Raw genomic sequence first — 21,384 nt, forward strand, 5'->3', positions numbered from 1 at the left:
ATGTTGAAAATCTCACGTCAGTCTTGAGTTGGGAAGAGCATAACTCCAGTGGGTTTAGGTGAAGCAAGAGTCGATCTGAGAGAGGCTTTCTACTCTTTCTCCATATCCACCCATTAATATGTTGTTCTTTACACTCAAAACTTTTTTTGTAATTTTTTTTTTTTTGGACTTAAAAAATTCAACTTAGTATATCTCTCAATTTTTTATTGAACTTTTTCATATAATTTTGGACTTTGTCTTTTTTTTTTTACTTGTTCATATCAAATCAAACCACTTTTGTTTATATAGTGCTTTTTACAAGTCCAAATGTTTCAAAGCAGCTTCAATGTTGTTTCAAAATTTTGATTCGGCTGTACAGCCGCTCTGGAGAAACCATATAGTACAATGAGGGCAGATCAGTAACAGTTGAAATGTATCATTTACACTGCATTGTTACATGAAGTATCAAAGGAATTATATTTGAAACTAGACTTCTGAGTAATACTGAAGATATTATTATAAATTACAGCAACACCTCCCCCTTTACCTTTCAGACGTGGCTCATGTTTATAACAATAATTTTGAGCGGTGGAATCATTTAAAGTAATGTAGTCGTCCGGTTTTAGCCAGGTTTCTGTCAAACACAGCACATCTAGGTTATGATCTATAATCATATCATTAACAATAAGCGCTTTTGGCGAAAAGGATCGAATATTCAGCAACCTGAGCCTTATCAATTGTTCATCTGTATTATATCTGTTGTGTATTTGTTGGACATCAATTCAATTTTTACTGTTGAATGGTTTTGATGTTTTTTTGTATTTACTAATTCGGGGAGCAGACACAGTCTCTATGTTATAATATCTAGGTGAAAGAGTCTCTATGTGCTGGGATTTAGCTGACTCTGGTGACGTGAGACAGAGAGAGAGTGTGTGTGTGTGTGTGTGTGTGTGTGTGTGTGTGTGTGTGTGTGTGTGTGTGTGTGTGTGTGTGTGTGTGTGTGTGCGCGTGCGTGCGTGCGTGAGACAGCTAGCAGACGGTTGGTTTAGCCAGTTTGTCTGCTTCCTGACCTGGGCCCCAGTGAGTCAAGGTTTATCTCTAAGACTATGTGCCAAATTACTAGAGAGAAGAGCAGCACCCGCCCAGGAGGGATGAATGCCGTCTATCTTCAACAGGTCAGGTCTGCCCCAAATTTTTTCCAATTGTCTATGAACCCTATGTTATTTTGCAGACACCACTTAGACAACCAGCCATTGAGTGATGATAATCTGCTAACTATTTTATCACTCATTTTAACAGGGAGGGGCCCGGAGAAATAGACTGCCATTGACATCGTATTTGCGCGTTTACACACATCTTTAATGTTAATTTTGGTGATCTCCAACTGACCAGACTGATCTCATGAAATGGCGTGTGTATGACACGCCAATTCGTATGCCATTTTGGCTTGCTATCAAGATGCATAATCACTTTCTAGCGTGTTTATCAACGCCGTTTCATTCTATCACACTACACTGCCCCTACCCCTAAACCTACCCATCACACACACACACATACACACACACACACACAAACACACACACACATACACACACACACACACACACACACACACACACACACACACACACACACACACACACACACACACACACACACACACACACATTCAGACACAGTTTGAACGCGTAACTCAAAGTCTTTCCTAAACCTACCCATTTGTGTATTATAAAAAACAGGATATAACAGGCAGATACAACTGCAGGCACAATTTATTCAGAAAGTACACATTTTCCAAGTGTTTCGAGGCCAAACGATTGATTTGTGTAAAGAAAATCCCCAAAAGCGATCAGAACGTCGAGTCCATCAGCCAAAGATTAATACATTTCAAATATTGCCACCGGAAGAAACGTCACATCAGGTTTGAAAGCTTTGGCTGTCGTGTGTCTCATGACCGATTGCATCATTACGTCAGTTTTGATTGTAAAATGTCATTGGCTCACGTGTGTCTCGTGACCGATCGAGTCATTCTAAAGAGTCGCTGTGTATCATTTGACACACCATGTGTGTTCTGTTCACAAAGAGGCGCGATCATAATTTCAGCGATTAAAACATTAATATCAACTCTGTTCTTCACATGAAGATATCGTATGACTTCAGAAGACTTGGAATGCAACATGAGTTAATACTTTTATACTGTTTTTTGGTCAGTTTTTGCAATAAATACACGTGACTGTACATTTATTTGCCTATTACGTGTTTTATATTGTTGGGAGTGGGTAGGTTTAGGGTAGGAGTGGAGTTAGTTGCTCCAAAATATAAAATTAGGCTATAAATATTCATTCTGTGAGATGGCGGAATCACTTGGGTTTGGCGGAATCACACGGCGTAGACATACACCCGGAGATGATGGTTAGTTTTGGCGCAGAAATAAATGGGTGGACTGCATTTATATAGCGCTTTTATCCAAAGCGCTTTACATTTTTGCCTCACATTCACCCATTCACACACCGACGGCGATGTCAGCCATGTAAGGCTCATCCAGCTCGTCGGGAGCAGTTGGGGTTAGATGTCTTGCTCATGGACACTTCGACACTTGGTCAGGTGGAACCAGGGATTGAACCACCAACCTTCTGGTTTGTAGACAACCTACATGAACCACTGAGCCACTGCCGCCCCAGTATATGCCCCCGAAATACACGCGGATAGCTCAATATGCGTACAGATAACACTACACTTGGCTTTAAAAAAGTGCCGTGTATGTTTACGCAAAGTCATGATGTCATGTTGGACTAGCGAAGTCGAACATCATTAGTGCCGACGTGAATAATAATCTTAGAGAATTTACGATTAGCTTTAGCCAGCACTTTTAAATTTGCTTTGATGTCAGGCGCTCTGGCTCCCGGTAACTATGGTGATGACTATGGTGGCTGGTGTCTCTATTTTCACGTTCCGTGTAATAGAATCGCCAATAACTAGGGAACTTTCAACAGGATCCTCATTGGGTGCGTCACTGAGTGGGGAGAATGTTGTTTGATGTTCAAATCAGAACGGATGATGTTTTTTTTTATCCGCGACTATGCCGTCTCACAGTTACCAAATTGCCAAACAATGAGTGTTCACTAAGCTAGTCGCATCCAAAGCAGCATCTAAAGCTGTTACATTCTCACTACTCTCACTTAAAGTCTTGCGTGTCTCTAAATCTGAAATCTTCTCCGTCAGCCTGATTATTTCCTTACATTTATCACATGTGAAGCCCTGTTCGCCAACGGAGATAGATATGCTAAACATGTAGCATGCAGTGCAAGAGACAACGACAGGAGAAGAAGACATGGCTTCTGGATGAGTAAGTTATATTTAGCAGTATAAATAACAAAGAAAAAATATCAAATAGAGATTCAAACGCAGCTATACAGAGCTACAATCGCTGAGGCAGGCAGCAGCAGCAGGCAGACATGAGCAATCGTTCAGGAATAGTAATGTTCGGTTCTTGAAGGAACCGTTCTTTTGAGCCGGTTCTATAATAATAATAATAATAGCTTTATTTTATATAGCGCTTTTAAAAGTCATATCTCAGAGCACTTAACATTAGTAAAATTAAGATAGATAAAACAGGTTCTCAGCAAGTAACCGGTTGAGCCAGTTCATTAATCGAACTGAATCGTTCCGGGTTGATGGCATAAGACACAAAAGCCGAAGTAGCACGTCCGACTAAAAAATAACCGAAAGAGCTGGTTCAACCAGCTGTTGAAGTTTGCCGAGTATTACCGAGGATGATTGGGATGCGTAGGCTACTGGAAATATGCGTATTATGACTAATGTTGTTAAATAACATTTTATTAAAACCTGCAAAAACCTTTCTGTAGAGATTTAAATAGCCTACATTTTACTGTAGTTAACTGTGCATGCAAATTATATTTTTACGTTGTTAAGCGAAGAGGTTTCAAGAGGTCTCAAACTTTAATAAATTGAATGAAAATCCGTTTTTAGCATACATGGCTCATGGAGTTGCTTTTTTATGTACTTTCTCATTTGATAATTGTTTTCTCTACATCTTGTTGCTAAATCTCCTAACCAATAAACTGTAAAAAAATAAAATAAAATAATAATAAAATTTTTTTTAAAAAGTAACAATCAGGCCCCAATTGAACATTTTCTAGGGACTGATCAAATCTAAATTTTTTAGTTGGCCAAATTGAATTTCTGTGAATTGACCCGATTTAATTCACAGAAATTCAATTTGGCCAACTAAATTTTTTTTATTTGATCAGTCACTAAAAATATATTTCAATGAGGGCCTGAATTTTTTATTTATTTATTTATTTATTTATTTATTTATTTATTTATTTATTTATTTATTTATTTATTTATTTATTTATTTATTTATTTATTTATTTATTTTCTTGTATTTTATTTTATTTTATTTTATTTATTTTATTTATTTTATTTATTTTATTTATTTTATTTGTTTTATTTATTTATTTACAATGGATACATTAGTCATTACATGTTTTTTGTGTTTGTTTTTTTGTTTGCTTTTTATTCTGTGACAATAATTTACTGAGCTCTTTGGTGATCTTGCCTTATGTTTTAACCTTTGATGGCCTGTCTTTTGCTTTCTCTTTTTGCCAGCTCTTTTCTCAGAACTTACTTTCTTTATCTATTCATCAGTGTGTATGCCTCACTCTAACACTATTATATCCGGAAAACTTTAATTAGAGGCCTCTCTTTTCTTTAAGGCTTTCTTCATACGGCCTTTGCATCTTTTCATGACTCCCCCTTTTGCCTTACTTTCATAGGCTGCGCAGTTATGTACACACACACATTCACATATGCTCACACCTACACACTTTCGTATATGTAGCTTTTCAATGTTTTGGTAGAGCAGAAGAGATGTTTTTTAAATTGACTTTTACTTTAAGTCACTAAAGGCTGCGTCTCTCTGTCTGGATCACAACGTTTACAATCTGGAAAATGTCCAAATAAATGACAGCCAGTTTCTGGGAATGTTTAGTAGTTCTTTTATGTCTTTTTGCTTCTCACGTTAAGTTTTATTATTAATTTACATCAACCTTCGGATTAGATGTTAAACTGAGGTCTTTTGGAAAAAGTGTAGGGGTGTAACGCTGGCATCCTGGCCATATTTGCCCATTAGCAACACTGTAAATACTGGTAATATAGCTGGGTCTGTTCAAATATTTGTTAAATTTCTCTCCCTTCGCACCTTCCCAAAAGCCTTAAAAAGCAGCTTTATTCCACAAAGTATTCACTGATCCTAAACCTTGCACTTCTATAATTGGAACAACTCTTTTTCATGTTTATGCTAACCATTTTGCTAACAATTTAGTTTATATGTAGAAATCAAGTGTAACCTATTTTGCTAATTTCTCTTTATATTATACACAAATCATTATACATTTTCTCCGCGTTCCCCTTTATCTTTCTCACTCTTCACAAAGCTCTCCCAATTTCTAACAATTTGGCACTTCATATATGTTGCTTGACCAAACTTGGATCATTTTCTCAGACAGTGCAGCCTTTTCACACACACACACACACACACACACACACACACACACACACACACACACACACACACACACACACACACACACACACACACACACACACAGACACAGAGAGATGCTTTTCTCATGCAAAACACAGCACTTCTTGCTTTCTTGCGTAATGCCATCATTTATTTAGTCATAATCCATTTTTTGTTCATTTTTGGCAAGGCAATAGGGCAGCAGCTCACAAGGGACCACTCGAACGAAAATTTGCTCACCTTTTATTTGTATGGCACCTTTTGTTTTGGTAGGCCTTATGCCAGCACTTACAGCAGCCCTTTCCTGCTCCTGGTTTCTAGTATGCCACAATTTTGTGGAAAATTATTAATTTTTCAGGGAAGCTGAGTAATATTGTGCCAATTTAACTTCATAGTTCTTTAAAAAAAAAACTCTTATATGACTCAGATGACTCAGTTTTCATCAGAAGCGATCGAGAGACTGAAGAAAACACATAATAGATGCTTTAATACCTTTCGTGGAAAACTTATTTTCCAAACATGTTTGCCCATGTTTTGCTCATTTATATCCTACTCACTTGATAGCGACATAGCAATGCGTTTCAAACGTAAATCTTAGTTTGGGGCGGCAGTGGCTCAGTGGTTCACGTAGGTTGTCTAAAAATTGGTGGTTCCATCCTCGGTTCCACCTGACCAAGTGTTAAGGTGTCCATGAATGAATGGGTGAATGTGAGGCAACATGTAAAGCGCTTCGGTGGCCATGGGTCTGTTTAAAACACTATATAAATGCAGTCCATTTACCATAAATCTTGTTTTGAAATGCAGACATGTTTAGGTGCTAATGTGACAAAATATTCTAGGCTTCCTTATGAGAATGAAGTGCTGATTACTCGTTTGAAGTCCCCGGTGTCAAGACAAGACAACATCAGAAAGATCTCTGGTGTGAGACTGTGTTCACTTTAAGATCTCATGGAATAATAAGTCAAACTTAACTGTGCTTTATTCAAGAAGCCAACCAAGGCCATAACAAAGTGCAATGCTGAAAAAAGTGCTTTGGAATGACGATATAACCATGTACATCAGTACGTCTTATGATACTCTGTCTTTATCGTGAAAAGTTATTGAAAAATAAGCGACCTGATTTGGGCAGTATAATCCAACAGTGGAAATTGCTTTCTTTAACATTGTAACAATTTCAAAATTATCTTGTTGTGTGTTCACCTGTAGACTGCATGTTTCTCTTTATCAAATATTGATTGTCTTGCTTTATTGAGTCGTTTTGTCTGACTGAATGATTATATTCACAAGCTAAACTTCAGAAAATTATAGTGGTTAAGCTTTTTTTTCAGTTTCAACTTCTGTCAACTAAATAAATCTCAAAAAATCTCTTTGATAAACAAAACATTTTGTGATTGCATGTTATGGTGGGAACATAAATCAAAGAGATCAACTGGGAACTTTTCCAAGTGGATGTAATGTTGAAAAATTGGAGATGGAAAATGTCCCTCATCTTTAAAACAATACACATGATAAATAAAATGTTATGTTAATGATATTTATATATAAGTATTTTATATATAAATATAACACAAATTCTAGTTATTTATTAGGCAAATAACATTATATAAAAGCTAGGAAGAGGCCATACAAAATATTAAGTTTCTTAGTTATTATGTGTGAATGAAGTATATTTAGTTATTTCAGTTTGCATTCTTGATGGATGAAAATCCATCCAACTCCACCCCCTGGATCTGGATCTAATCCTAAACCTACCCAACTCCACCCCTTAGATCTGGATCTAATCCTAAACCTACCCAACTCCACCCCCTAGATCTGGATCTAATCCTAAACCTACCCAACTCCACCCCCTAGATCTGGATCTAATCCTAAACCTACCCAACTCCACTCCCTGGATCTGGATTCAATCCTAAACCTACCCAACTCCACCTACTTGATCTGGATCCAATCAAAAACCTACCTAACTCCGCTCCCTGGATCTGGATCCAACCTTAAACCTACCCAAATCTAGCCCCAATTCTAAACCTGTCCAACTCTTTTCCCTTGGATCTGGATCTAATCCAAATCCTACCCAACTCCACTCCCTGGATCTGGATTCAATCCAAAACCTACCCAATTTCACTCCCTGGATCTGGATCAAATCCAGTTTACCACACACACACACACACACACACACACACACACACACACACACACACACACACACACACACACACACACACACACACACACACACAGCGTACTTTATGGGACTTTCCACAGAAATAATGTTTTTAACTGTACAAACTGAATATTCTCTCCTCTAATCCTAACTGATTTATTTTAACAACGTAAACTAATAAATATTTAGTATTTTTTGATATTTCATATTGACAGCATTGTTATTTATTTATTTTGTGTAAGTGGTCGTGTTTAGCTTTGGAGATTTAATGTGTGTCATTGTTCTCTACAGGTTGTGGAGGTGTGGTGTCACAGATGAAGGTTGTGCTGCTCTGGCTTCAGCTCTGGCTTCAGGCTTCAGGGGAGATCAAACCCCTTACACCTGAGAGAACTGGATCTGTATGGTAAATGGTGAATGGCGTGATTGCAAATTAGCATCACCGGCGCATCACACTGTACATTTTATTAGTTAATGTATTCATAAATATAGCACTTTTAACAGACCCTATGGCCATCCAAAGCGCTTTACATTTTGCCTCACATTCACCCATTCATACACCAACGGCGATGTCAGCCATGTAAGGCGCCATCCAGCTCGTCGGGAGCAGCTGGGGTTAGGTGTCTTGCTCATGGACACTTCGACACTTGGTCAGGTGGAACCGGGGATTGAACCACCAACCTTTCGGTTTGTAGACAACCTACATGAACCATTGAGCCACTGGGAATAATTCCCGCCCCTTGGGAATAATCTAGGAGACTCAGGAGTGAAGCTGCTCTCTGCTGGACTGGAGAATCCTCAATGTAAACTGGAGATACATAGGTAAGATCATACGTGACTCTGATATGAAACTGAGTCTCTGTGTGTGATGAGCAGGGCGGGCGAGAGTCCTGAGAGAATGGTGTGAGGCCGGTGGCATGATTGCAAATTAGCATCACTGGTCGGTGATGATCTGGATCTAACCCTAAACCTACCCAACTCCACCCCCTGGATCTGGTCCAATCCTAAACCTACCCAACTCCACCCCCTGAATTTGGATCCCACCCTAAACCTACCCAACTACACCCCTTTGATCTGGATCCAACCCTTAACCTTCCCAACTCCTCCCCCTTAATCTGGATCCAACCTCGCTCCCTGGATCTTGTGTTCTGCTATCATGAAAGCCATCTCAAGGTGTTTGGGTCTGGCATGGTAGGCCATTGAAATGCATGACCCTTACAATGCATGATGAGTATTCTCTAGCTGTTGAGTAATTGTACTTACTCTCAATATTGTGGTGCATTATGGGATTGAATGAAACTTAGAAAAATGGCAGCTCCAGTACTAATGAAAATATTTATCTTGAACTCCTTAAATGGAAACTAGCATGTAAAAACCTTAACTAATAATGTAATAATCAATTTAAAAAGAATGTATAACTGTATTATATTATGCTGTACCCACATTGGGCTGGCAGATTGGAAAGCAGATTGAAGAAGAGTCAGGGATACAAGGGAATTCATTTGCCATGAATCTACTGATGCATTATGGGTATTCTCTTGCTGGCTGTCTATTTAAGGGTATATGGGATACATTGTATATTTTAGGATACATTGATTAGCTGGTTCTGGTGTGTTGGATTAGGGTTGGAGACCAAATCTGTAGGACATCGGCCCTCCAGTAGTAAGGAGGCAGACCTTTGTTTGAACTGTTAACATGTGTTTTACAGGAAATTCACAGTTTTGTACAAAAAGTTATTTTGTTTAGTTCAGAATATTTCTCCCAACTGTAAACAACTAAGTCAGAGCTGCTCAAAGTACAACTTATGCAAGTAAAGGTGTTATTTCAGCCTTGTTTTCCCATTCCATAATGATGAGATCATTTGAGCTAAAAGCAACAATATCACACTTCAGCCGGTATTCCTCAGAAAAACACACCCACATACACACAAACACACACACACACGCATACATTATTAGTGTTATATAAAGCTTCAAGCTCCTCATCTGCTCATTTGAAGAGTCGTTGTCATCTGTCTAAAAGTGAATGACTTTTCTGATCTGAATCTCATCTCTGCTCTTGAGCTCCTGAAAATAAGAAAACAGACACCAGTATTTCAGGTGAGTTTGGGGTTAAAGTACAAGGTCAGGTTCATTGTGCAAATCCATGCACAGCATATCCTTATAATATGATTTAATATAAAATTTGTTTCTTGTCTTCTAGCATCTGTTCTTCTAGATCATCTGAGGGATTTGACTGAGTCAAGATGCTGCTGATCATTGAAGCTCTTCTTCTCAGTTCAGTGGCTCTAGGACAGGTAAGCTTGAGTTCTGGTGTGAATATTACAGATATGAACACTGATGATGGTGTGATCATTATCATTCCTCTTGTTTCAGGATCACAGAATTGCTGAAGAACAGATATTTCCATTGGATATGGCACCGGATTCTGTTGATGATCAATATTTTGGCTGTAGAGAGGACATGAAAAAACAGGTGGAGACAAATTATCTGGAGAAGGAACTCAATAACTCTGAAGATTTTAAAAAGGCTTGGCAAGAAAGTGAAAAGGAAGTTAGTCGTGATTGGTTTTCGCCCAAATTAACAAAAAAACACAAAATTGCCCTCTATATCTACAGTCACCCAAATATTTCAAATATTCAGATATATCGCAAATTCAACAATGACACTCGTCATGGCAAACAAAACTACACAGAGAGGAAATACACATGGTATTCACTTCAGTTTCTATTAACAGATGCAATACAGATTCTGAAGAAAACACAAAAAAGATGCTTTAATACTTTTCGTGGTACAAATGATCAATTCAATGGGAGTGTTTTTACAGAAGTTCGTTTTGGCTCATTTACATCCTCCTCTCTTTATCGTGGCAGAGCAAAAAGTTTTGGAAAGAAATCTTGCTTTGAAATCCACACTTGTGAAGGTGTTCATGTGACAAATTATTCTAGGCATCCTTATGAGAAAGAGGTGCTGATTCCTCCTTATGAGACGTTTAAAATCACCGCTGCAAAGACACGACAATTTCAGGCAAATCTCTGGTGTGAGACTGTGTTTGTTTTAAAGAGCACTGGAACAAGAAGTGCTCTGAATTGTGCTTTATTCAACAACTAAACCAAGACCATAGAAAAACCCTATAATGTGTGTTGAACAAAGTGCTTTCTATGTGTATGACATAATCATAAACAGTATATCAGTTCAGCACACAAAAACAACCTGCTTTCTTTAATGTTGTACTAATTTTAACATTAGTAAAAATGTAATCTAATTGTGTAACTACTAACCAGTTGTATTTTGATACTGCATGTTTCTTGTTGACATTGATTGTCTTGTTTTATTGCACAGAACAATGTATGGTTCGTTTTTAAAAAAGTAATCATCAGAAAAATAATGTGTTGAGCTTTTTTTTTTCATGTTCAACTTCTGTAAACCAAATAAATCTCTCAAAGCATCTTATTTTCTCTCATGATTCTCTTTGATGAAACATTTTGTGTTAGCATGTTACAGTGGGAACATAAAGCAAAAAACTTGGGGAAATATAGGGAAATATTGTTTCAGAACATTATCATGTGATGTTGAAAATCTTACATCAATCTTAAGTTGGGAAGAGTATAACTCCAGTGGGTTTAGGTGAAGCAAGAGTCGATCTGAGAGAGGCTTTCTACTCTTTCTCCATATCCACCCATTTATGTTGTTCTTGGTAACACTTTAGTATGGGGAACACGTATTCACTATTAACTACGACTTTTGCCTCAATAAACTCCTAATTTACTGCTTATTAATAGTTAGTAAGGTAGTTTTTGTAGCGGTTAAGTTTAGGTATTGGGTCGGATTAAGGGATGTAGAATAAGCTCATGCAGAATAAGGCATTATCATAGTAATATGCATGTAATATTTACATTTTGAGTGTAAAGAACAAGGTAACAGTTTATTTTAAGGTTCAGTTATAAACTATCAATTATTTTTACACATCTTATTACACTGGAAAAATGCTTTTCTTACTTAGTATTTTTGTCTTGTTTCTAGTCAAAATATCTAAAAATTCTTACATTAAGAAACATTTACTAAGTAATTAAGAATTAAGATTATTTTGCTTACTCCGTTGGCAGATTATTTTGCTTATTTTCAGCAAAATCACTCTTAATTTTGAGTTATTTTTCCCAAAACAAAACAATAACTTTTACTTGTCTAGTAAATAAATCTTGATTTAAGAAATGTTAGATATTTTGACTAGGAACAAGACAAAAATACTAAGTAAGAAAAGCATTTTTTCCAGTGTAATAAGCAACTAATTGATAGTTTATAACTGAACCTTAAAATAAAGTGCTACCTTGATCTTTACGCTCAAAATGTAGCTTTTTTTTGGGGGGGGGGATTTAAACATTTGATCTTAGTATATCTCTCAATTTTTGACTTTTTGTCGATTTTCAGAACTTTTGCATAAAATTTTGGAGTTTGTCTTTTTTTTGTTTTTTTGGACTTGTTCATATCAAATCATATCACCTTTATTTATATTGCACGTTTTACAAGTCCAAATGTTTCAAAGCAGCTTCACAGTGTCTACAGGAAGATAATGCAACATAATTTGTTTCAGGCTGCTCTGGTGAAAACAGTGATGTTATCCAGCTCATTTCAATTATCATATATATAGGAACTATAGTCTCAATGCGGGCATATCTGTAATCTAGTAGAAATTTAGGTGTCCCCAACTGAGCAAGCCAAAAGCCAAAGGTAACGGTGGCAAGGAACCAAAACTCCTTCAGGGCCAGAAAGGAGAACAAAACCTTGAGAGAAACAGGTGCCAGTTCTCCTCTGGCCTATTAAAAAACCTGAGTTGACAAAGAAAGTTTATACCGAGTTTTGAGAAACGGTTGAACTTGATCTAAAACAGGTTGGCTTTATCTAGATTTGTCAACTCTAAACCTACTTCATGCAACAGGCCTCTGATCAGCTTTGGACTTGTTTGTGGTGTCTATTGTTACTCTGCCCCTCTTGTTTCCTTGTTATCACATTAGGACTCACACCTGTTTTAGTTTGTTTGTCACCCTTTATATTCTCCTCTTGTCTTCTGTCCTGTGCCTGATCGAATCTTGGCTTTTGTCTGTGGTTACTGAGACTGTGATCTTGTTTCACTACAGTATTAGTCTTGCTTTTCTGCCTTCTTTCTGCATTTTGCTTGTTTCTTTGTTTGTTTATTTTTTTCCCTGTTTTATTAAAACTGGTTCGCTTTCGTACGATCAATCTGAGTAACGTCAATGACTGACGAATGGGGGTTTCGCCTAGAAGCCAATCATCTTTGAGATCTAGAAAACGCCCAATGTCTTGGGCATGCGGAATTTGCATAGTGTAACTCCGCCCCACCAGGTGGGTATATAATCAATCAATCAATCATCTTTATTTCTATCGCTCTTCTCCAATGCCGATTGTGTCAGAGCAGCTTCAGTGTTAAACAGGACAATACTGCAGCAGAATTAGATTTGGCTGTACAGTCGTTCTGGAGTAAACAGTGATGTTATCAGCTTATTTTAATTTATCATAGAGAGACAATGTTGGCAGATCAGGATTATAGTTTATAGACTTAAATAAGACCTAATTAATTAATTTTATTTGTATATTTAGTTGAATAACTTTGATCATAATGTTAGTGTCCCCAACTGAGCAAGCCAAGCCAAAGGCGACCAAAGGAACCGAAACTCCATCAGGGCGTGATGGAGAAAAATAAACCTTTGAGAAACCAGACTCAGTTCTCCTCTGGCCTATTAACACACAGCGGAGGATTATTATTCTGGACACCGCACAGGTCAGAGGTCAGATTAGAGCAGAATATTCAACATTTCTTGGTATCAGGCAAGAGGCGGGTTTATTTAGGATGGCTCGTCGATTACACAAGAACTGTAAAAATGTTTTGTTGGTTTAACTTGAAAAAGTAAGTCACCTGGTTGCCTTAAAAAAATTAAGTTGATATAATGAAGGAAATTTGTTTAATAAATAGAAACCCAAAATACTATTGTATCTGAACCACATAAAAAAAATTGATAAATCATGAAAATAGCACTATTTGTCATGTTTCACTGCGACATCACAAATAAAACACACACACAATTACCCAATATGCTTATAAAATCTTTTAATAATATTTTAATAAAGGTTGTTGAATCTCAAAAAATGTTCATTGTATTAACTCAATTTTTTTATTTCAATGAACAGGTAATTTTGTTTTTTAATAATTTTTTACAGTGTATGAATACTTGAAAGATCGGAGTTATTTCTCCGGAGACGGTTTATTGAGGATGACGAGCCGGTGAGGCAAATTCAGATGAGACACCATTTGGCTTCTAAGCGAAACCCCCATTCGTCAGTCACTGACATTACGTCTCCGGTCCCTGCGAGGGTTACATATGTAACCGAGACGTTTTGTGCATTTGTCATTTGTAAGTAATGTTCCTCTGATTTATCTTGTGTTGTTACTAACTATGTATATTTCTGTCATATTTTATTGCTCTTTTAACATCTGGGCCAGGGGACTACAGATGAAAAATAGCCTTTGGGCTAATTCTGGCTTGTTTACTCATGTTTGTTTGTGTTTTTATGAAATTGCATTGTCCCCTTACAAAAATATTAATCTAATCTAATCATATCCACCCATTAATATGTTGTTCTTTACACTCAAAATTAGCCTTCCAGAGCTGAACAGGAGCCAAAAACACAAAGACATGCCACTTCCCATTTATGTAATGGCCGCCAGATAACAGGATGAAGGACACAGTGTTTATATTAAAGAATTTTAATTGAATTATTAATAATTGAATAAATTCACTTTTACATAATAGTATACACTGTGGTAATTTTCTTGTTTTGTCCATTTTGACTTTTTGTGATAATTGAATAAGTCCACTTTTATGTAATAGTATACACTGTCGTAATATTCTTGTTTTGTCCATTTTGACTTTTTGTGATAATTGAATAAATTCACTTTTACGTAATAGTATACACTGTCGTAAATTTCTTGTTTTGTCCATTTTGACTTTTTGTGATAATTGAATAAATTCACTTTTACGTAATAGTATACACTGTCGTAATATTCTTGTTTTGTCCATTTTGACTTTTTGTGATAATTGAATAAATTCACTTTTACGTAATAGTATACACTGTCGTAATTTTCTTGTTTTGTCCATTTTGACTTTTTGTGATAATTGAATAAATTCACTTTTACGTAATAGTATACACTGTCGTAAATTTCTTGTTTTTCCCATTTTGACTTTTTGCGATAATTGAATAAATTCACTTTTACGTAATAGTATACACTGTCGTAATTTGATTTATTTTGTCCATTTTGACTTTTTTTGATAATTGAATAAATTCACTTTTACGTAATAGTATACACTGTCGTAATTTTCTTGTTTTGTCCATTTTGACTTTTTGTGATAATTGAATAAATTCACTTTTATGTAATAGTATACACTGTCGTAAATTTCGTGTTTTTTTCCCATTTTGACTTTTTGTGATAATTGAATAAATTCACTTTTACGTAATAGTATACACTGTCGTAAATTTCTTCTTTTGTCCATTTTGACTTTTTGTGATAATTGAATAAATTCACTTTTACGTAATAGTATACACTGTCGTAAATTTTGTGTTTTTTTTTTCATTTTGACTTTTTGTGATAATTGAATAAATTCACTTTTACGTAATAGTATACACTGTCGTAATTTGATTTATTTTGTCCATTTTGACTTTTTTTGATAATTGAATAAATTCACTTTTACGTAATAGTATACACTGTCGTAAATTTCTTGTTTTGTCCATTTTGACTTTTTGTGATAATTGAATAAATTCACTTTTACGTAATAGTATACACTGTCGTAATTTTCTTGTTTTGTCCATTTTGACTTTTTGTAATAATTGAATAAATTCACTTTTACGTAATAGTATACACTGTCGTAATTTTCTTGTTTTGTCCATTTTGACTTTTTGTGATAATTGAATAAATTCACTTTTACGTAATAGTATACACTGTCGTAAATTTTGTGTTTTTTTCCATTTTGACTTTTTGTGACAATTTAATAAATTCACTTTTACATAATAGTATACACTGTCGTAATTTGATTTATTTTATCCATTTGGACTTTTTGTGATAATTGAATAAATTCTCTTTTACGTAATAGTATACACTGTCGTAATTTGATTTATTTTACCATTTTGACTTTTTGTTATAATTGAATTAATTCACTTTTACTTAATAGTAAACACTGTCGTAATTTGCTTGTTTTGAACATTTTGAATTTTCGTGATAATTGAATTAATTCACTTTTACGTAATAGTAAACACTGTCGTAAATTTCTTCTTTTGTCCATTTTGACTTTTCGTGATAATTGAATAAATTAACTTTTACGTAATAGTATACACTGTCGTAAATTTCTTGTTTTGTCCATTTTGACTTTTTTTAATATTTGAATGAATTCACTTTTACGTAATAGTATACACTGTCGTAATGTTCTTGTTTTGTCCATTTTGACTTTTCGTGATTATTGAATAAATTCACTTTTACGTAATAGTATACACTGTCGTAAATTTCTTCTTTTGTCCATTTTGACTTTTTGTGATAATTGAATAAATTCACTTTTACGTAATAGTATACACTGTCGTAAATTTCTTCTTTTGTCCATTTTGAATTTTTGTGATAATTGAATAAATTCACTTTTACATAATAGTATACACTGTCGTAAATTTCTTCTTTTGTCCATTTTGACTTTTCGTGATAATTGAATAAATTCACTTTTGCGTAATAGTATACACTGTCGTAAATTTCTTCTTTTGTCCATTTTGACTTTTCGTGATTATTGAATAAATTCACTTTTGCGTAATAGTATACACTGTCGTAATGTTCTTGTTTTGTCCATTTTGACTTTTCGTGATTATTGAATAAATTCATTTTTGCGTAATAGTATACACTGTCGTAAATGTCTTGTTTTGTCCATTTTGACTTTTTGTGATAATTGAATAAATTCACTTCTACGTAATAGTATACACTGTCGTCAATTTCTTCTTTTGTCCATTTTGACTTTTCGTGATAATTAAATAAATTCACTTTTACGTAATAGTATACACTGTCGTAATGTTCTTGTTTTGTCCATTTTGACTTTTCGTGATTATTGAATGAATTCATTTTTACATAATAGTATACAATGTCGTAAATTTCTTATTTTGTCCATTTTGACTTTTTGTGATAATTGAATAAATTCACTTTTACGTAATAGTATACACTGTCGTAAATTTCGTGTTTTTTTTCAATTTTGACTTTTTGTGATAATTGAATAAATTCACTTTTACGTAATAGTATACACTGTCGTAAATTTCTTATTTTGTCCATTTTGACTTTTTGTGATAATTGAATAAATTCACTTTTATGTAATAGTATACACTGTCATAATTTTCTTGTTTTGTCCATTTTGACTTTTTGTGATAATTGAATAAATTCACTTTTACGTAATAGTATACACTGTCATAATTTTCTTGTTTTGTCCATTTTGACTTTTTGTGATAATTGAATAAATTCACTTTTACGTAATAGTATACACTGTCGTAATTTGATTTATTTTGTCCATTTTGACTTTTTGTGATAATTGAATAAATTCACTTTTACGTAATAGTATACACTGTCGTAATTTTCTTGTTTTGTCCATTTTGACTTTTTGTGATAATTGAATAAATTCACTTTTACGTAATAGTATACACTGTCGTAATTTTCTTATTTTGTCCATTTTGACTTTTTTTGATAATTGAATAAATTCACTTTTACGTAATAGTATACACTGTCGTAAATTTCTTGTTTTGTCCATTTTGACTTTTTGTGATAATTGAATAAATTCACTTTTACGTAATAGTATACACTGTCGTAATTTTCTTGTTTTGTCCATTTTGACTTTTTGTGATAATTGAATAAATTCACTTTTACGTAATAGTATACACTGTCGTAAATTTTGTGTTTTTTTTCCATTTTGACTTTTTGTGACAATTTAATAAATTCACTTTTACGTAATACACTGTCATAAATTTCTTATTTTGTCCATTTTGACTTTTTGTGATAATTGAATAAATTCACTTTTACGTAATAGTATACACTGTCATAATTTGATTTATTTTATCCATTTGGACTTTTTGTGATAATTGAATAAATTCTCTTTTACGTAATAGTATACACTGTCGTAATTTGATTTATTTTACCATTTTGACTTTTTGTTATAATTGAATTAATTCACTTTTACTTAATAGTAAACACTGTCGTAATTTGCTTGTTTTGTCCATTTTGAATTTTCGTGATAATTAAATAAATTCACTTTCACGTAATTGTATACACTGTCTTAATTTGATTTATTTTACCATTTTGACTTTTTGTTATAATTGAATTAATTCACTTTTACTTAATAGTATACACTGTCGTAAATTTCTTGTTTTGTCCATTTTGACTTTTTGTGATAATTGAATAAATTCACTTTTACGTAATAGTATACACTGTCGTAAATTTCTTCTTTTGTCCATTTTGACTTTTCGTGATAATTGAATAAATTAACTTTTACGTAATAGTATACACTGTTGTAAATTTCTTCTTTTGTCCATTTTGACTTTTCATGATAATTGAATAAATTCACTTTTACGTAATAGTATACACTGTCGTAAATGTCTTGTTTTGTCCATTTTGACTTTTTTAAATATTTGAATGAATTCACTTTTACGTAATAGTATACACTTCGTAAATTTCTTCTTTTGTCCATTTTGACTTTTCGTGATTATTGAATAAATTCACTTTTACTTAATAGTAAACACTGTCGTAATTTGCTTGTTTTGAACATTTTGAATTTTCGTGATAATTAAATAAATTCACTTTTACGTAATAGTATACACTGTCGTAAATTTCTTCTTTTGTCCATTTTGACTTTTCGTGATAATTGAATAAATTAACTTTTACGTAATAGTATACACTGTCGTAAATTTCTTGTTTTGTCCATTTTGACTTTTTTTAATATTTGAATGAATTCACTTTTACGTAATAGTATACACTGTCGTAATGTTCTTGTTTTGTCCATTTTGACTTTTCGTGATTATTGAATAAATTCACTTTTACGTAATAGTATACACTGTCGTAAATTTCTTCTTTTGTCCATTTTGACTTTTTGTGATAATTGAATAAATTCACTTTTACGTAATAGTATACACTGTCGTAAATTTCTTCTTTTGTCCATTTTGAATTTTTGTGATAATTGAATAAATTCACTTTTACGTAATAGTATACACTGTCGTAAATTTCTTCTTTTGTCCATTTTGACTTTTCGTGATAATTGAATAAATTCACTTTTGCGTAATAGTATACACTGTCGTCAATTTCTTCTTTTGTCCATTTTGACTTTTCGTGATAATTAAATAAATTCACTTTTACGTAATAGTATACACTGTCGTAATTTTCTTGTTTTGTCCATTTTGACTTTTCGTGATTATTGAATGAATTCATTTTTACATAATAGTATACAATGTCGTAAATTTCTTATTTTGTCCATTTTGACTTTTTGTGATAATTGAATAAATTCACTTTTACGTAATAGTATACACTGTCGTAAATTTCGTGTTTTTTTTCAATTTTGACTTTTTGTGATAATTGAATAAATTCACTTTTACGTAATAGTATACACTGTCGTAAATGTCTTATTTTGTCCATTTTGACTTTTTGTGATAATTGAATAAATTCACTTTTACGTAATAGTATACACTGTCGTAAATGTCTTATTTTGTCCATTTTGACTTTTTGTGATAATTAAATAAATTCACTTTTACGTAATAGTATACACTGTCGTAATTTTCTTGTTTTGTCCATTTTGACTTTTTGTGATAATTGAATAAATTCACTTTTACGTAATAGTATACACTGTCGTAATTTGATTTATTTTGTCCATTTTTACTTTTTTTGATAATTGAATAAATTCACTTTTACGTAATAGTATACACTGTCGTAAATTTCTTGTTTTGTCCATTTTGACTTTTTGTGATAATTGAATAAATTCACTTTTACGTAATAGTATACACTGTCGTAATTTTCTTGTTTTGTCCATTTTGACTTTTTGTGATAATTGAATAAATTCACTTTTACGTAATAGTATACACTGTCATAAATTTCTTATTTTGTCCATTTTGACTTTTTGTGATAATTGAATAAATTCACTTTTACGTAATAGTATACACTGTCATAATTTGATTTATTTTATCCATTTGGACTTTTTGTGATAATTGAATAAATTCTCTTTTACGTAATAGTATACACTGTCGTAATTTGATTTATTTTACCATTTTGACTTTTTGTTATAATTGAATTAATTCACTTTTACTTAATAGTAAACACTGTCGTAATTTGCTTGTTTTGTCCATTTTGAATTTTCGTGATAATTAAATAAATTCACTTTCACGTAATTGTATACACTGTCTTAATTTGATTTATTTTACCATTTTGACTTTTTGTTATAATTGAATTAATTCACTTTTACTTAATAGTATACACTGTCGTAAATTTCTTCTTTTGTCCATTTTGACTTTTCGTGATAATTGAATAAATTAACTTTTACGTAATAGTATACACTGTTGTAAATTTCTTCTTTTGTCCATTTTGACTTTTCATGATAATTGAATAAATTCACTTTTACGTAATAGTATACACTGTCGTAAATGTCTTGTTTTGTCCATTTTGACTTTTTTAAATATTTGAATGAATTCACTTTTACGTAATAGTATACACTTCGTAAATTTCTTCTTTTGTCCATTTTGACTTTTCGTGATTATTGAATAAATTCACTTTTGCGTAATAGTATACACTGTCGTAATGTTCTTGTTTTGTCCATTTTGACTTTTCGTGATTATTGAATAAATTCATTTTTACATAATAGTATACAATGTCATAAATTTCTTATTTTGTCCATTTTGACTTTTTGTGATAATTGAATAAATTCACTTTTACGTAATAGTATACACTGTCGTAAATTTCGTGTTTTTTTTCATTTTGACTTTTTGTGATAATTGAATAAATTCACTTTTACGTAATAGTATACACTGTCGTAAATTTCTTATTTTGTCCATTTTGACTTTTTGTGATAATTGAATAAATTCACTTTTATGTAATAGTATACACTGTCGTAATTTGATTTATTTTACCATTTTGACTTTTTGTTATAATTGAATTAATTCACTTTTACTTAATAGTAAACACTGTCGTAATTTGCTTGTTTTGAACATTTTGAATTTTCGTGATAATTAAATAAATTCACTTTTACGTAATAGTATACACTGTCGTAAATTTCTTCTTTTGTCCATTTTGACTTTTCGTGATAATTGAATAAATCAACTTTTACGTAATAGTATACACTGTCGTAAATTTCTTGTTTTGTCCATTTTGACTTTTTTTAATATTTGAATGAATTCACTTTTACGTAATAGTATACACTGTCGTAATGTTCTTGTTTTGTCCATTTTGACTTTTTGTGATAATTGAATAAATTCACTTTTACGTAATAGTATACACTGTCGTAAATTTCTTCTTTTGTCCATTTTGACTTTTTGTGATAATTGAATAAATTCACTTTTACGTAATAGTATACACTGTCGTAAATTTCTTCTTTTGTCCATTTTGACTTTTTGTGATAATTGAATAAATTCACTTTTACGTAATA

General features: G+C 33.1%; 2 protein-coding genes across 2 annotated transcripts in view; both read left to right on the forward strand.

Moving 5' to 3' along the window:
- Positions 1–21,384, forward strand: part of lsamp (limbic system associated membrane protein) — a 509,713-nt gene that overhangs the window by 8,420 nt on the left and 479,909 nt on the right. The window lies entirely within an intron of this gene.
- LOC137085358 (erythroblast NAD(P)(+)--arginine ADP-ribosyltransferase-like) lies at positions 9,642–11,120 on the forward strand. The gene is made up of 3 exons (XM_067451919.1): positions 9,642–9,781; positions 9,885–9,978; positions 10,058–11,120. Exons 2-3 carry the CDS (start codon positions 9,928–9,930, stop codon positions 10,790–10,792), a joined length of 786 nt encoding a protein of 261 aa, XP_067308020.1. The 5' UTR covers positions 9,642–9,781; positions 9,885–9,927; the 3' UTR covers positions 10,793–11,120.

The sequence above is a fragment of the Pseudorasbora parva genome, chromosome 8 (genome assembly GCF_024679245.1).
Source record: "Pseudorasbora parva isolate DD20220531a chromosome 8, ASM2467924v1, whole genome shotgun sequence".
Taxonomy (NCBI): Eukaryota; Metazoa; Chordata; class Actinopteri; order Cypriniformes; family Gobionidae; genus Pseudorasbora; species Pseudorasbora parva.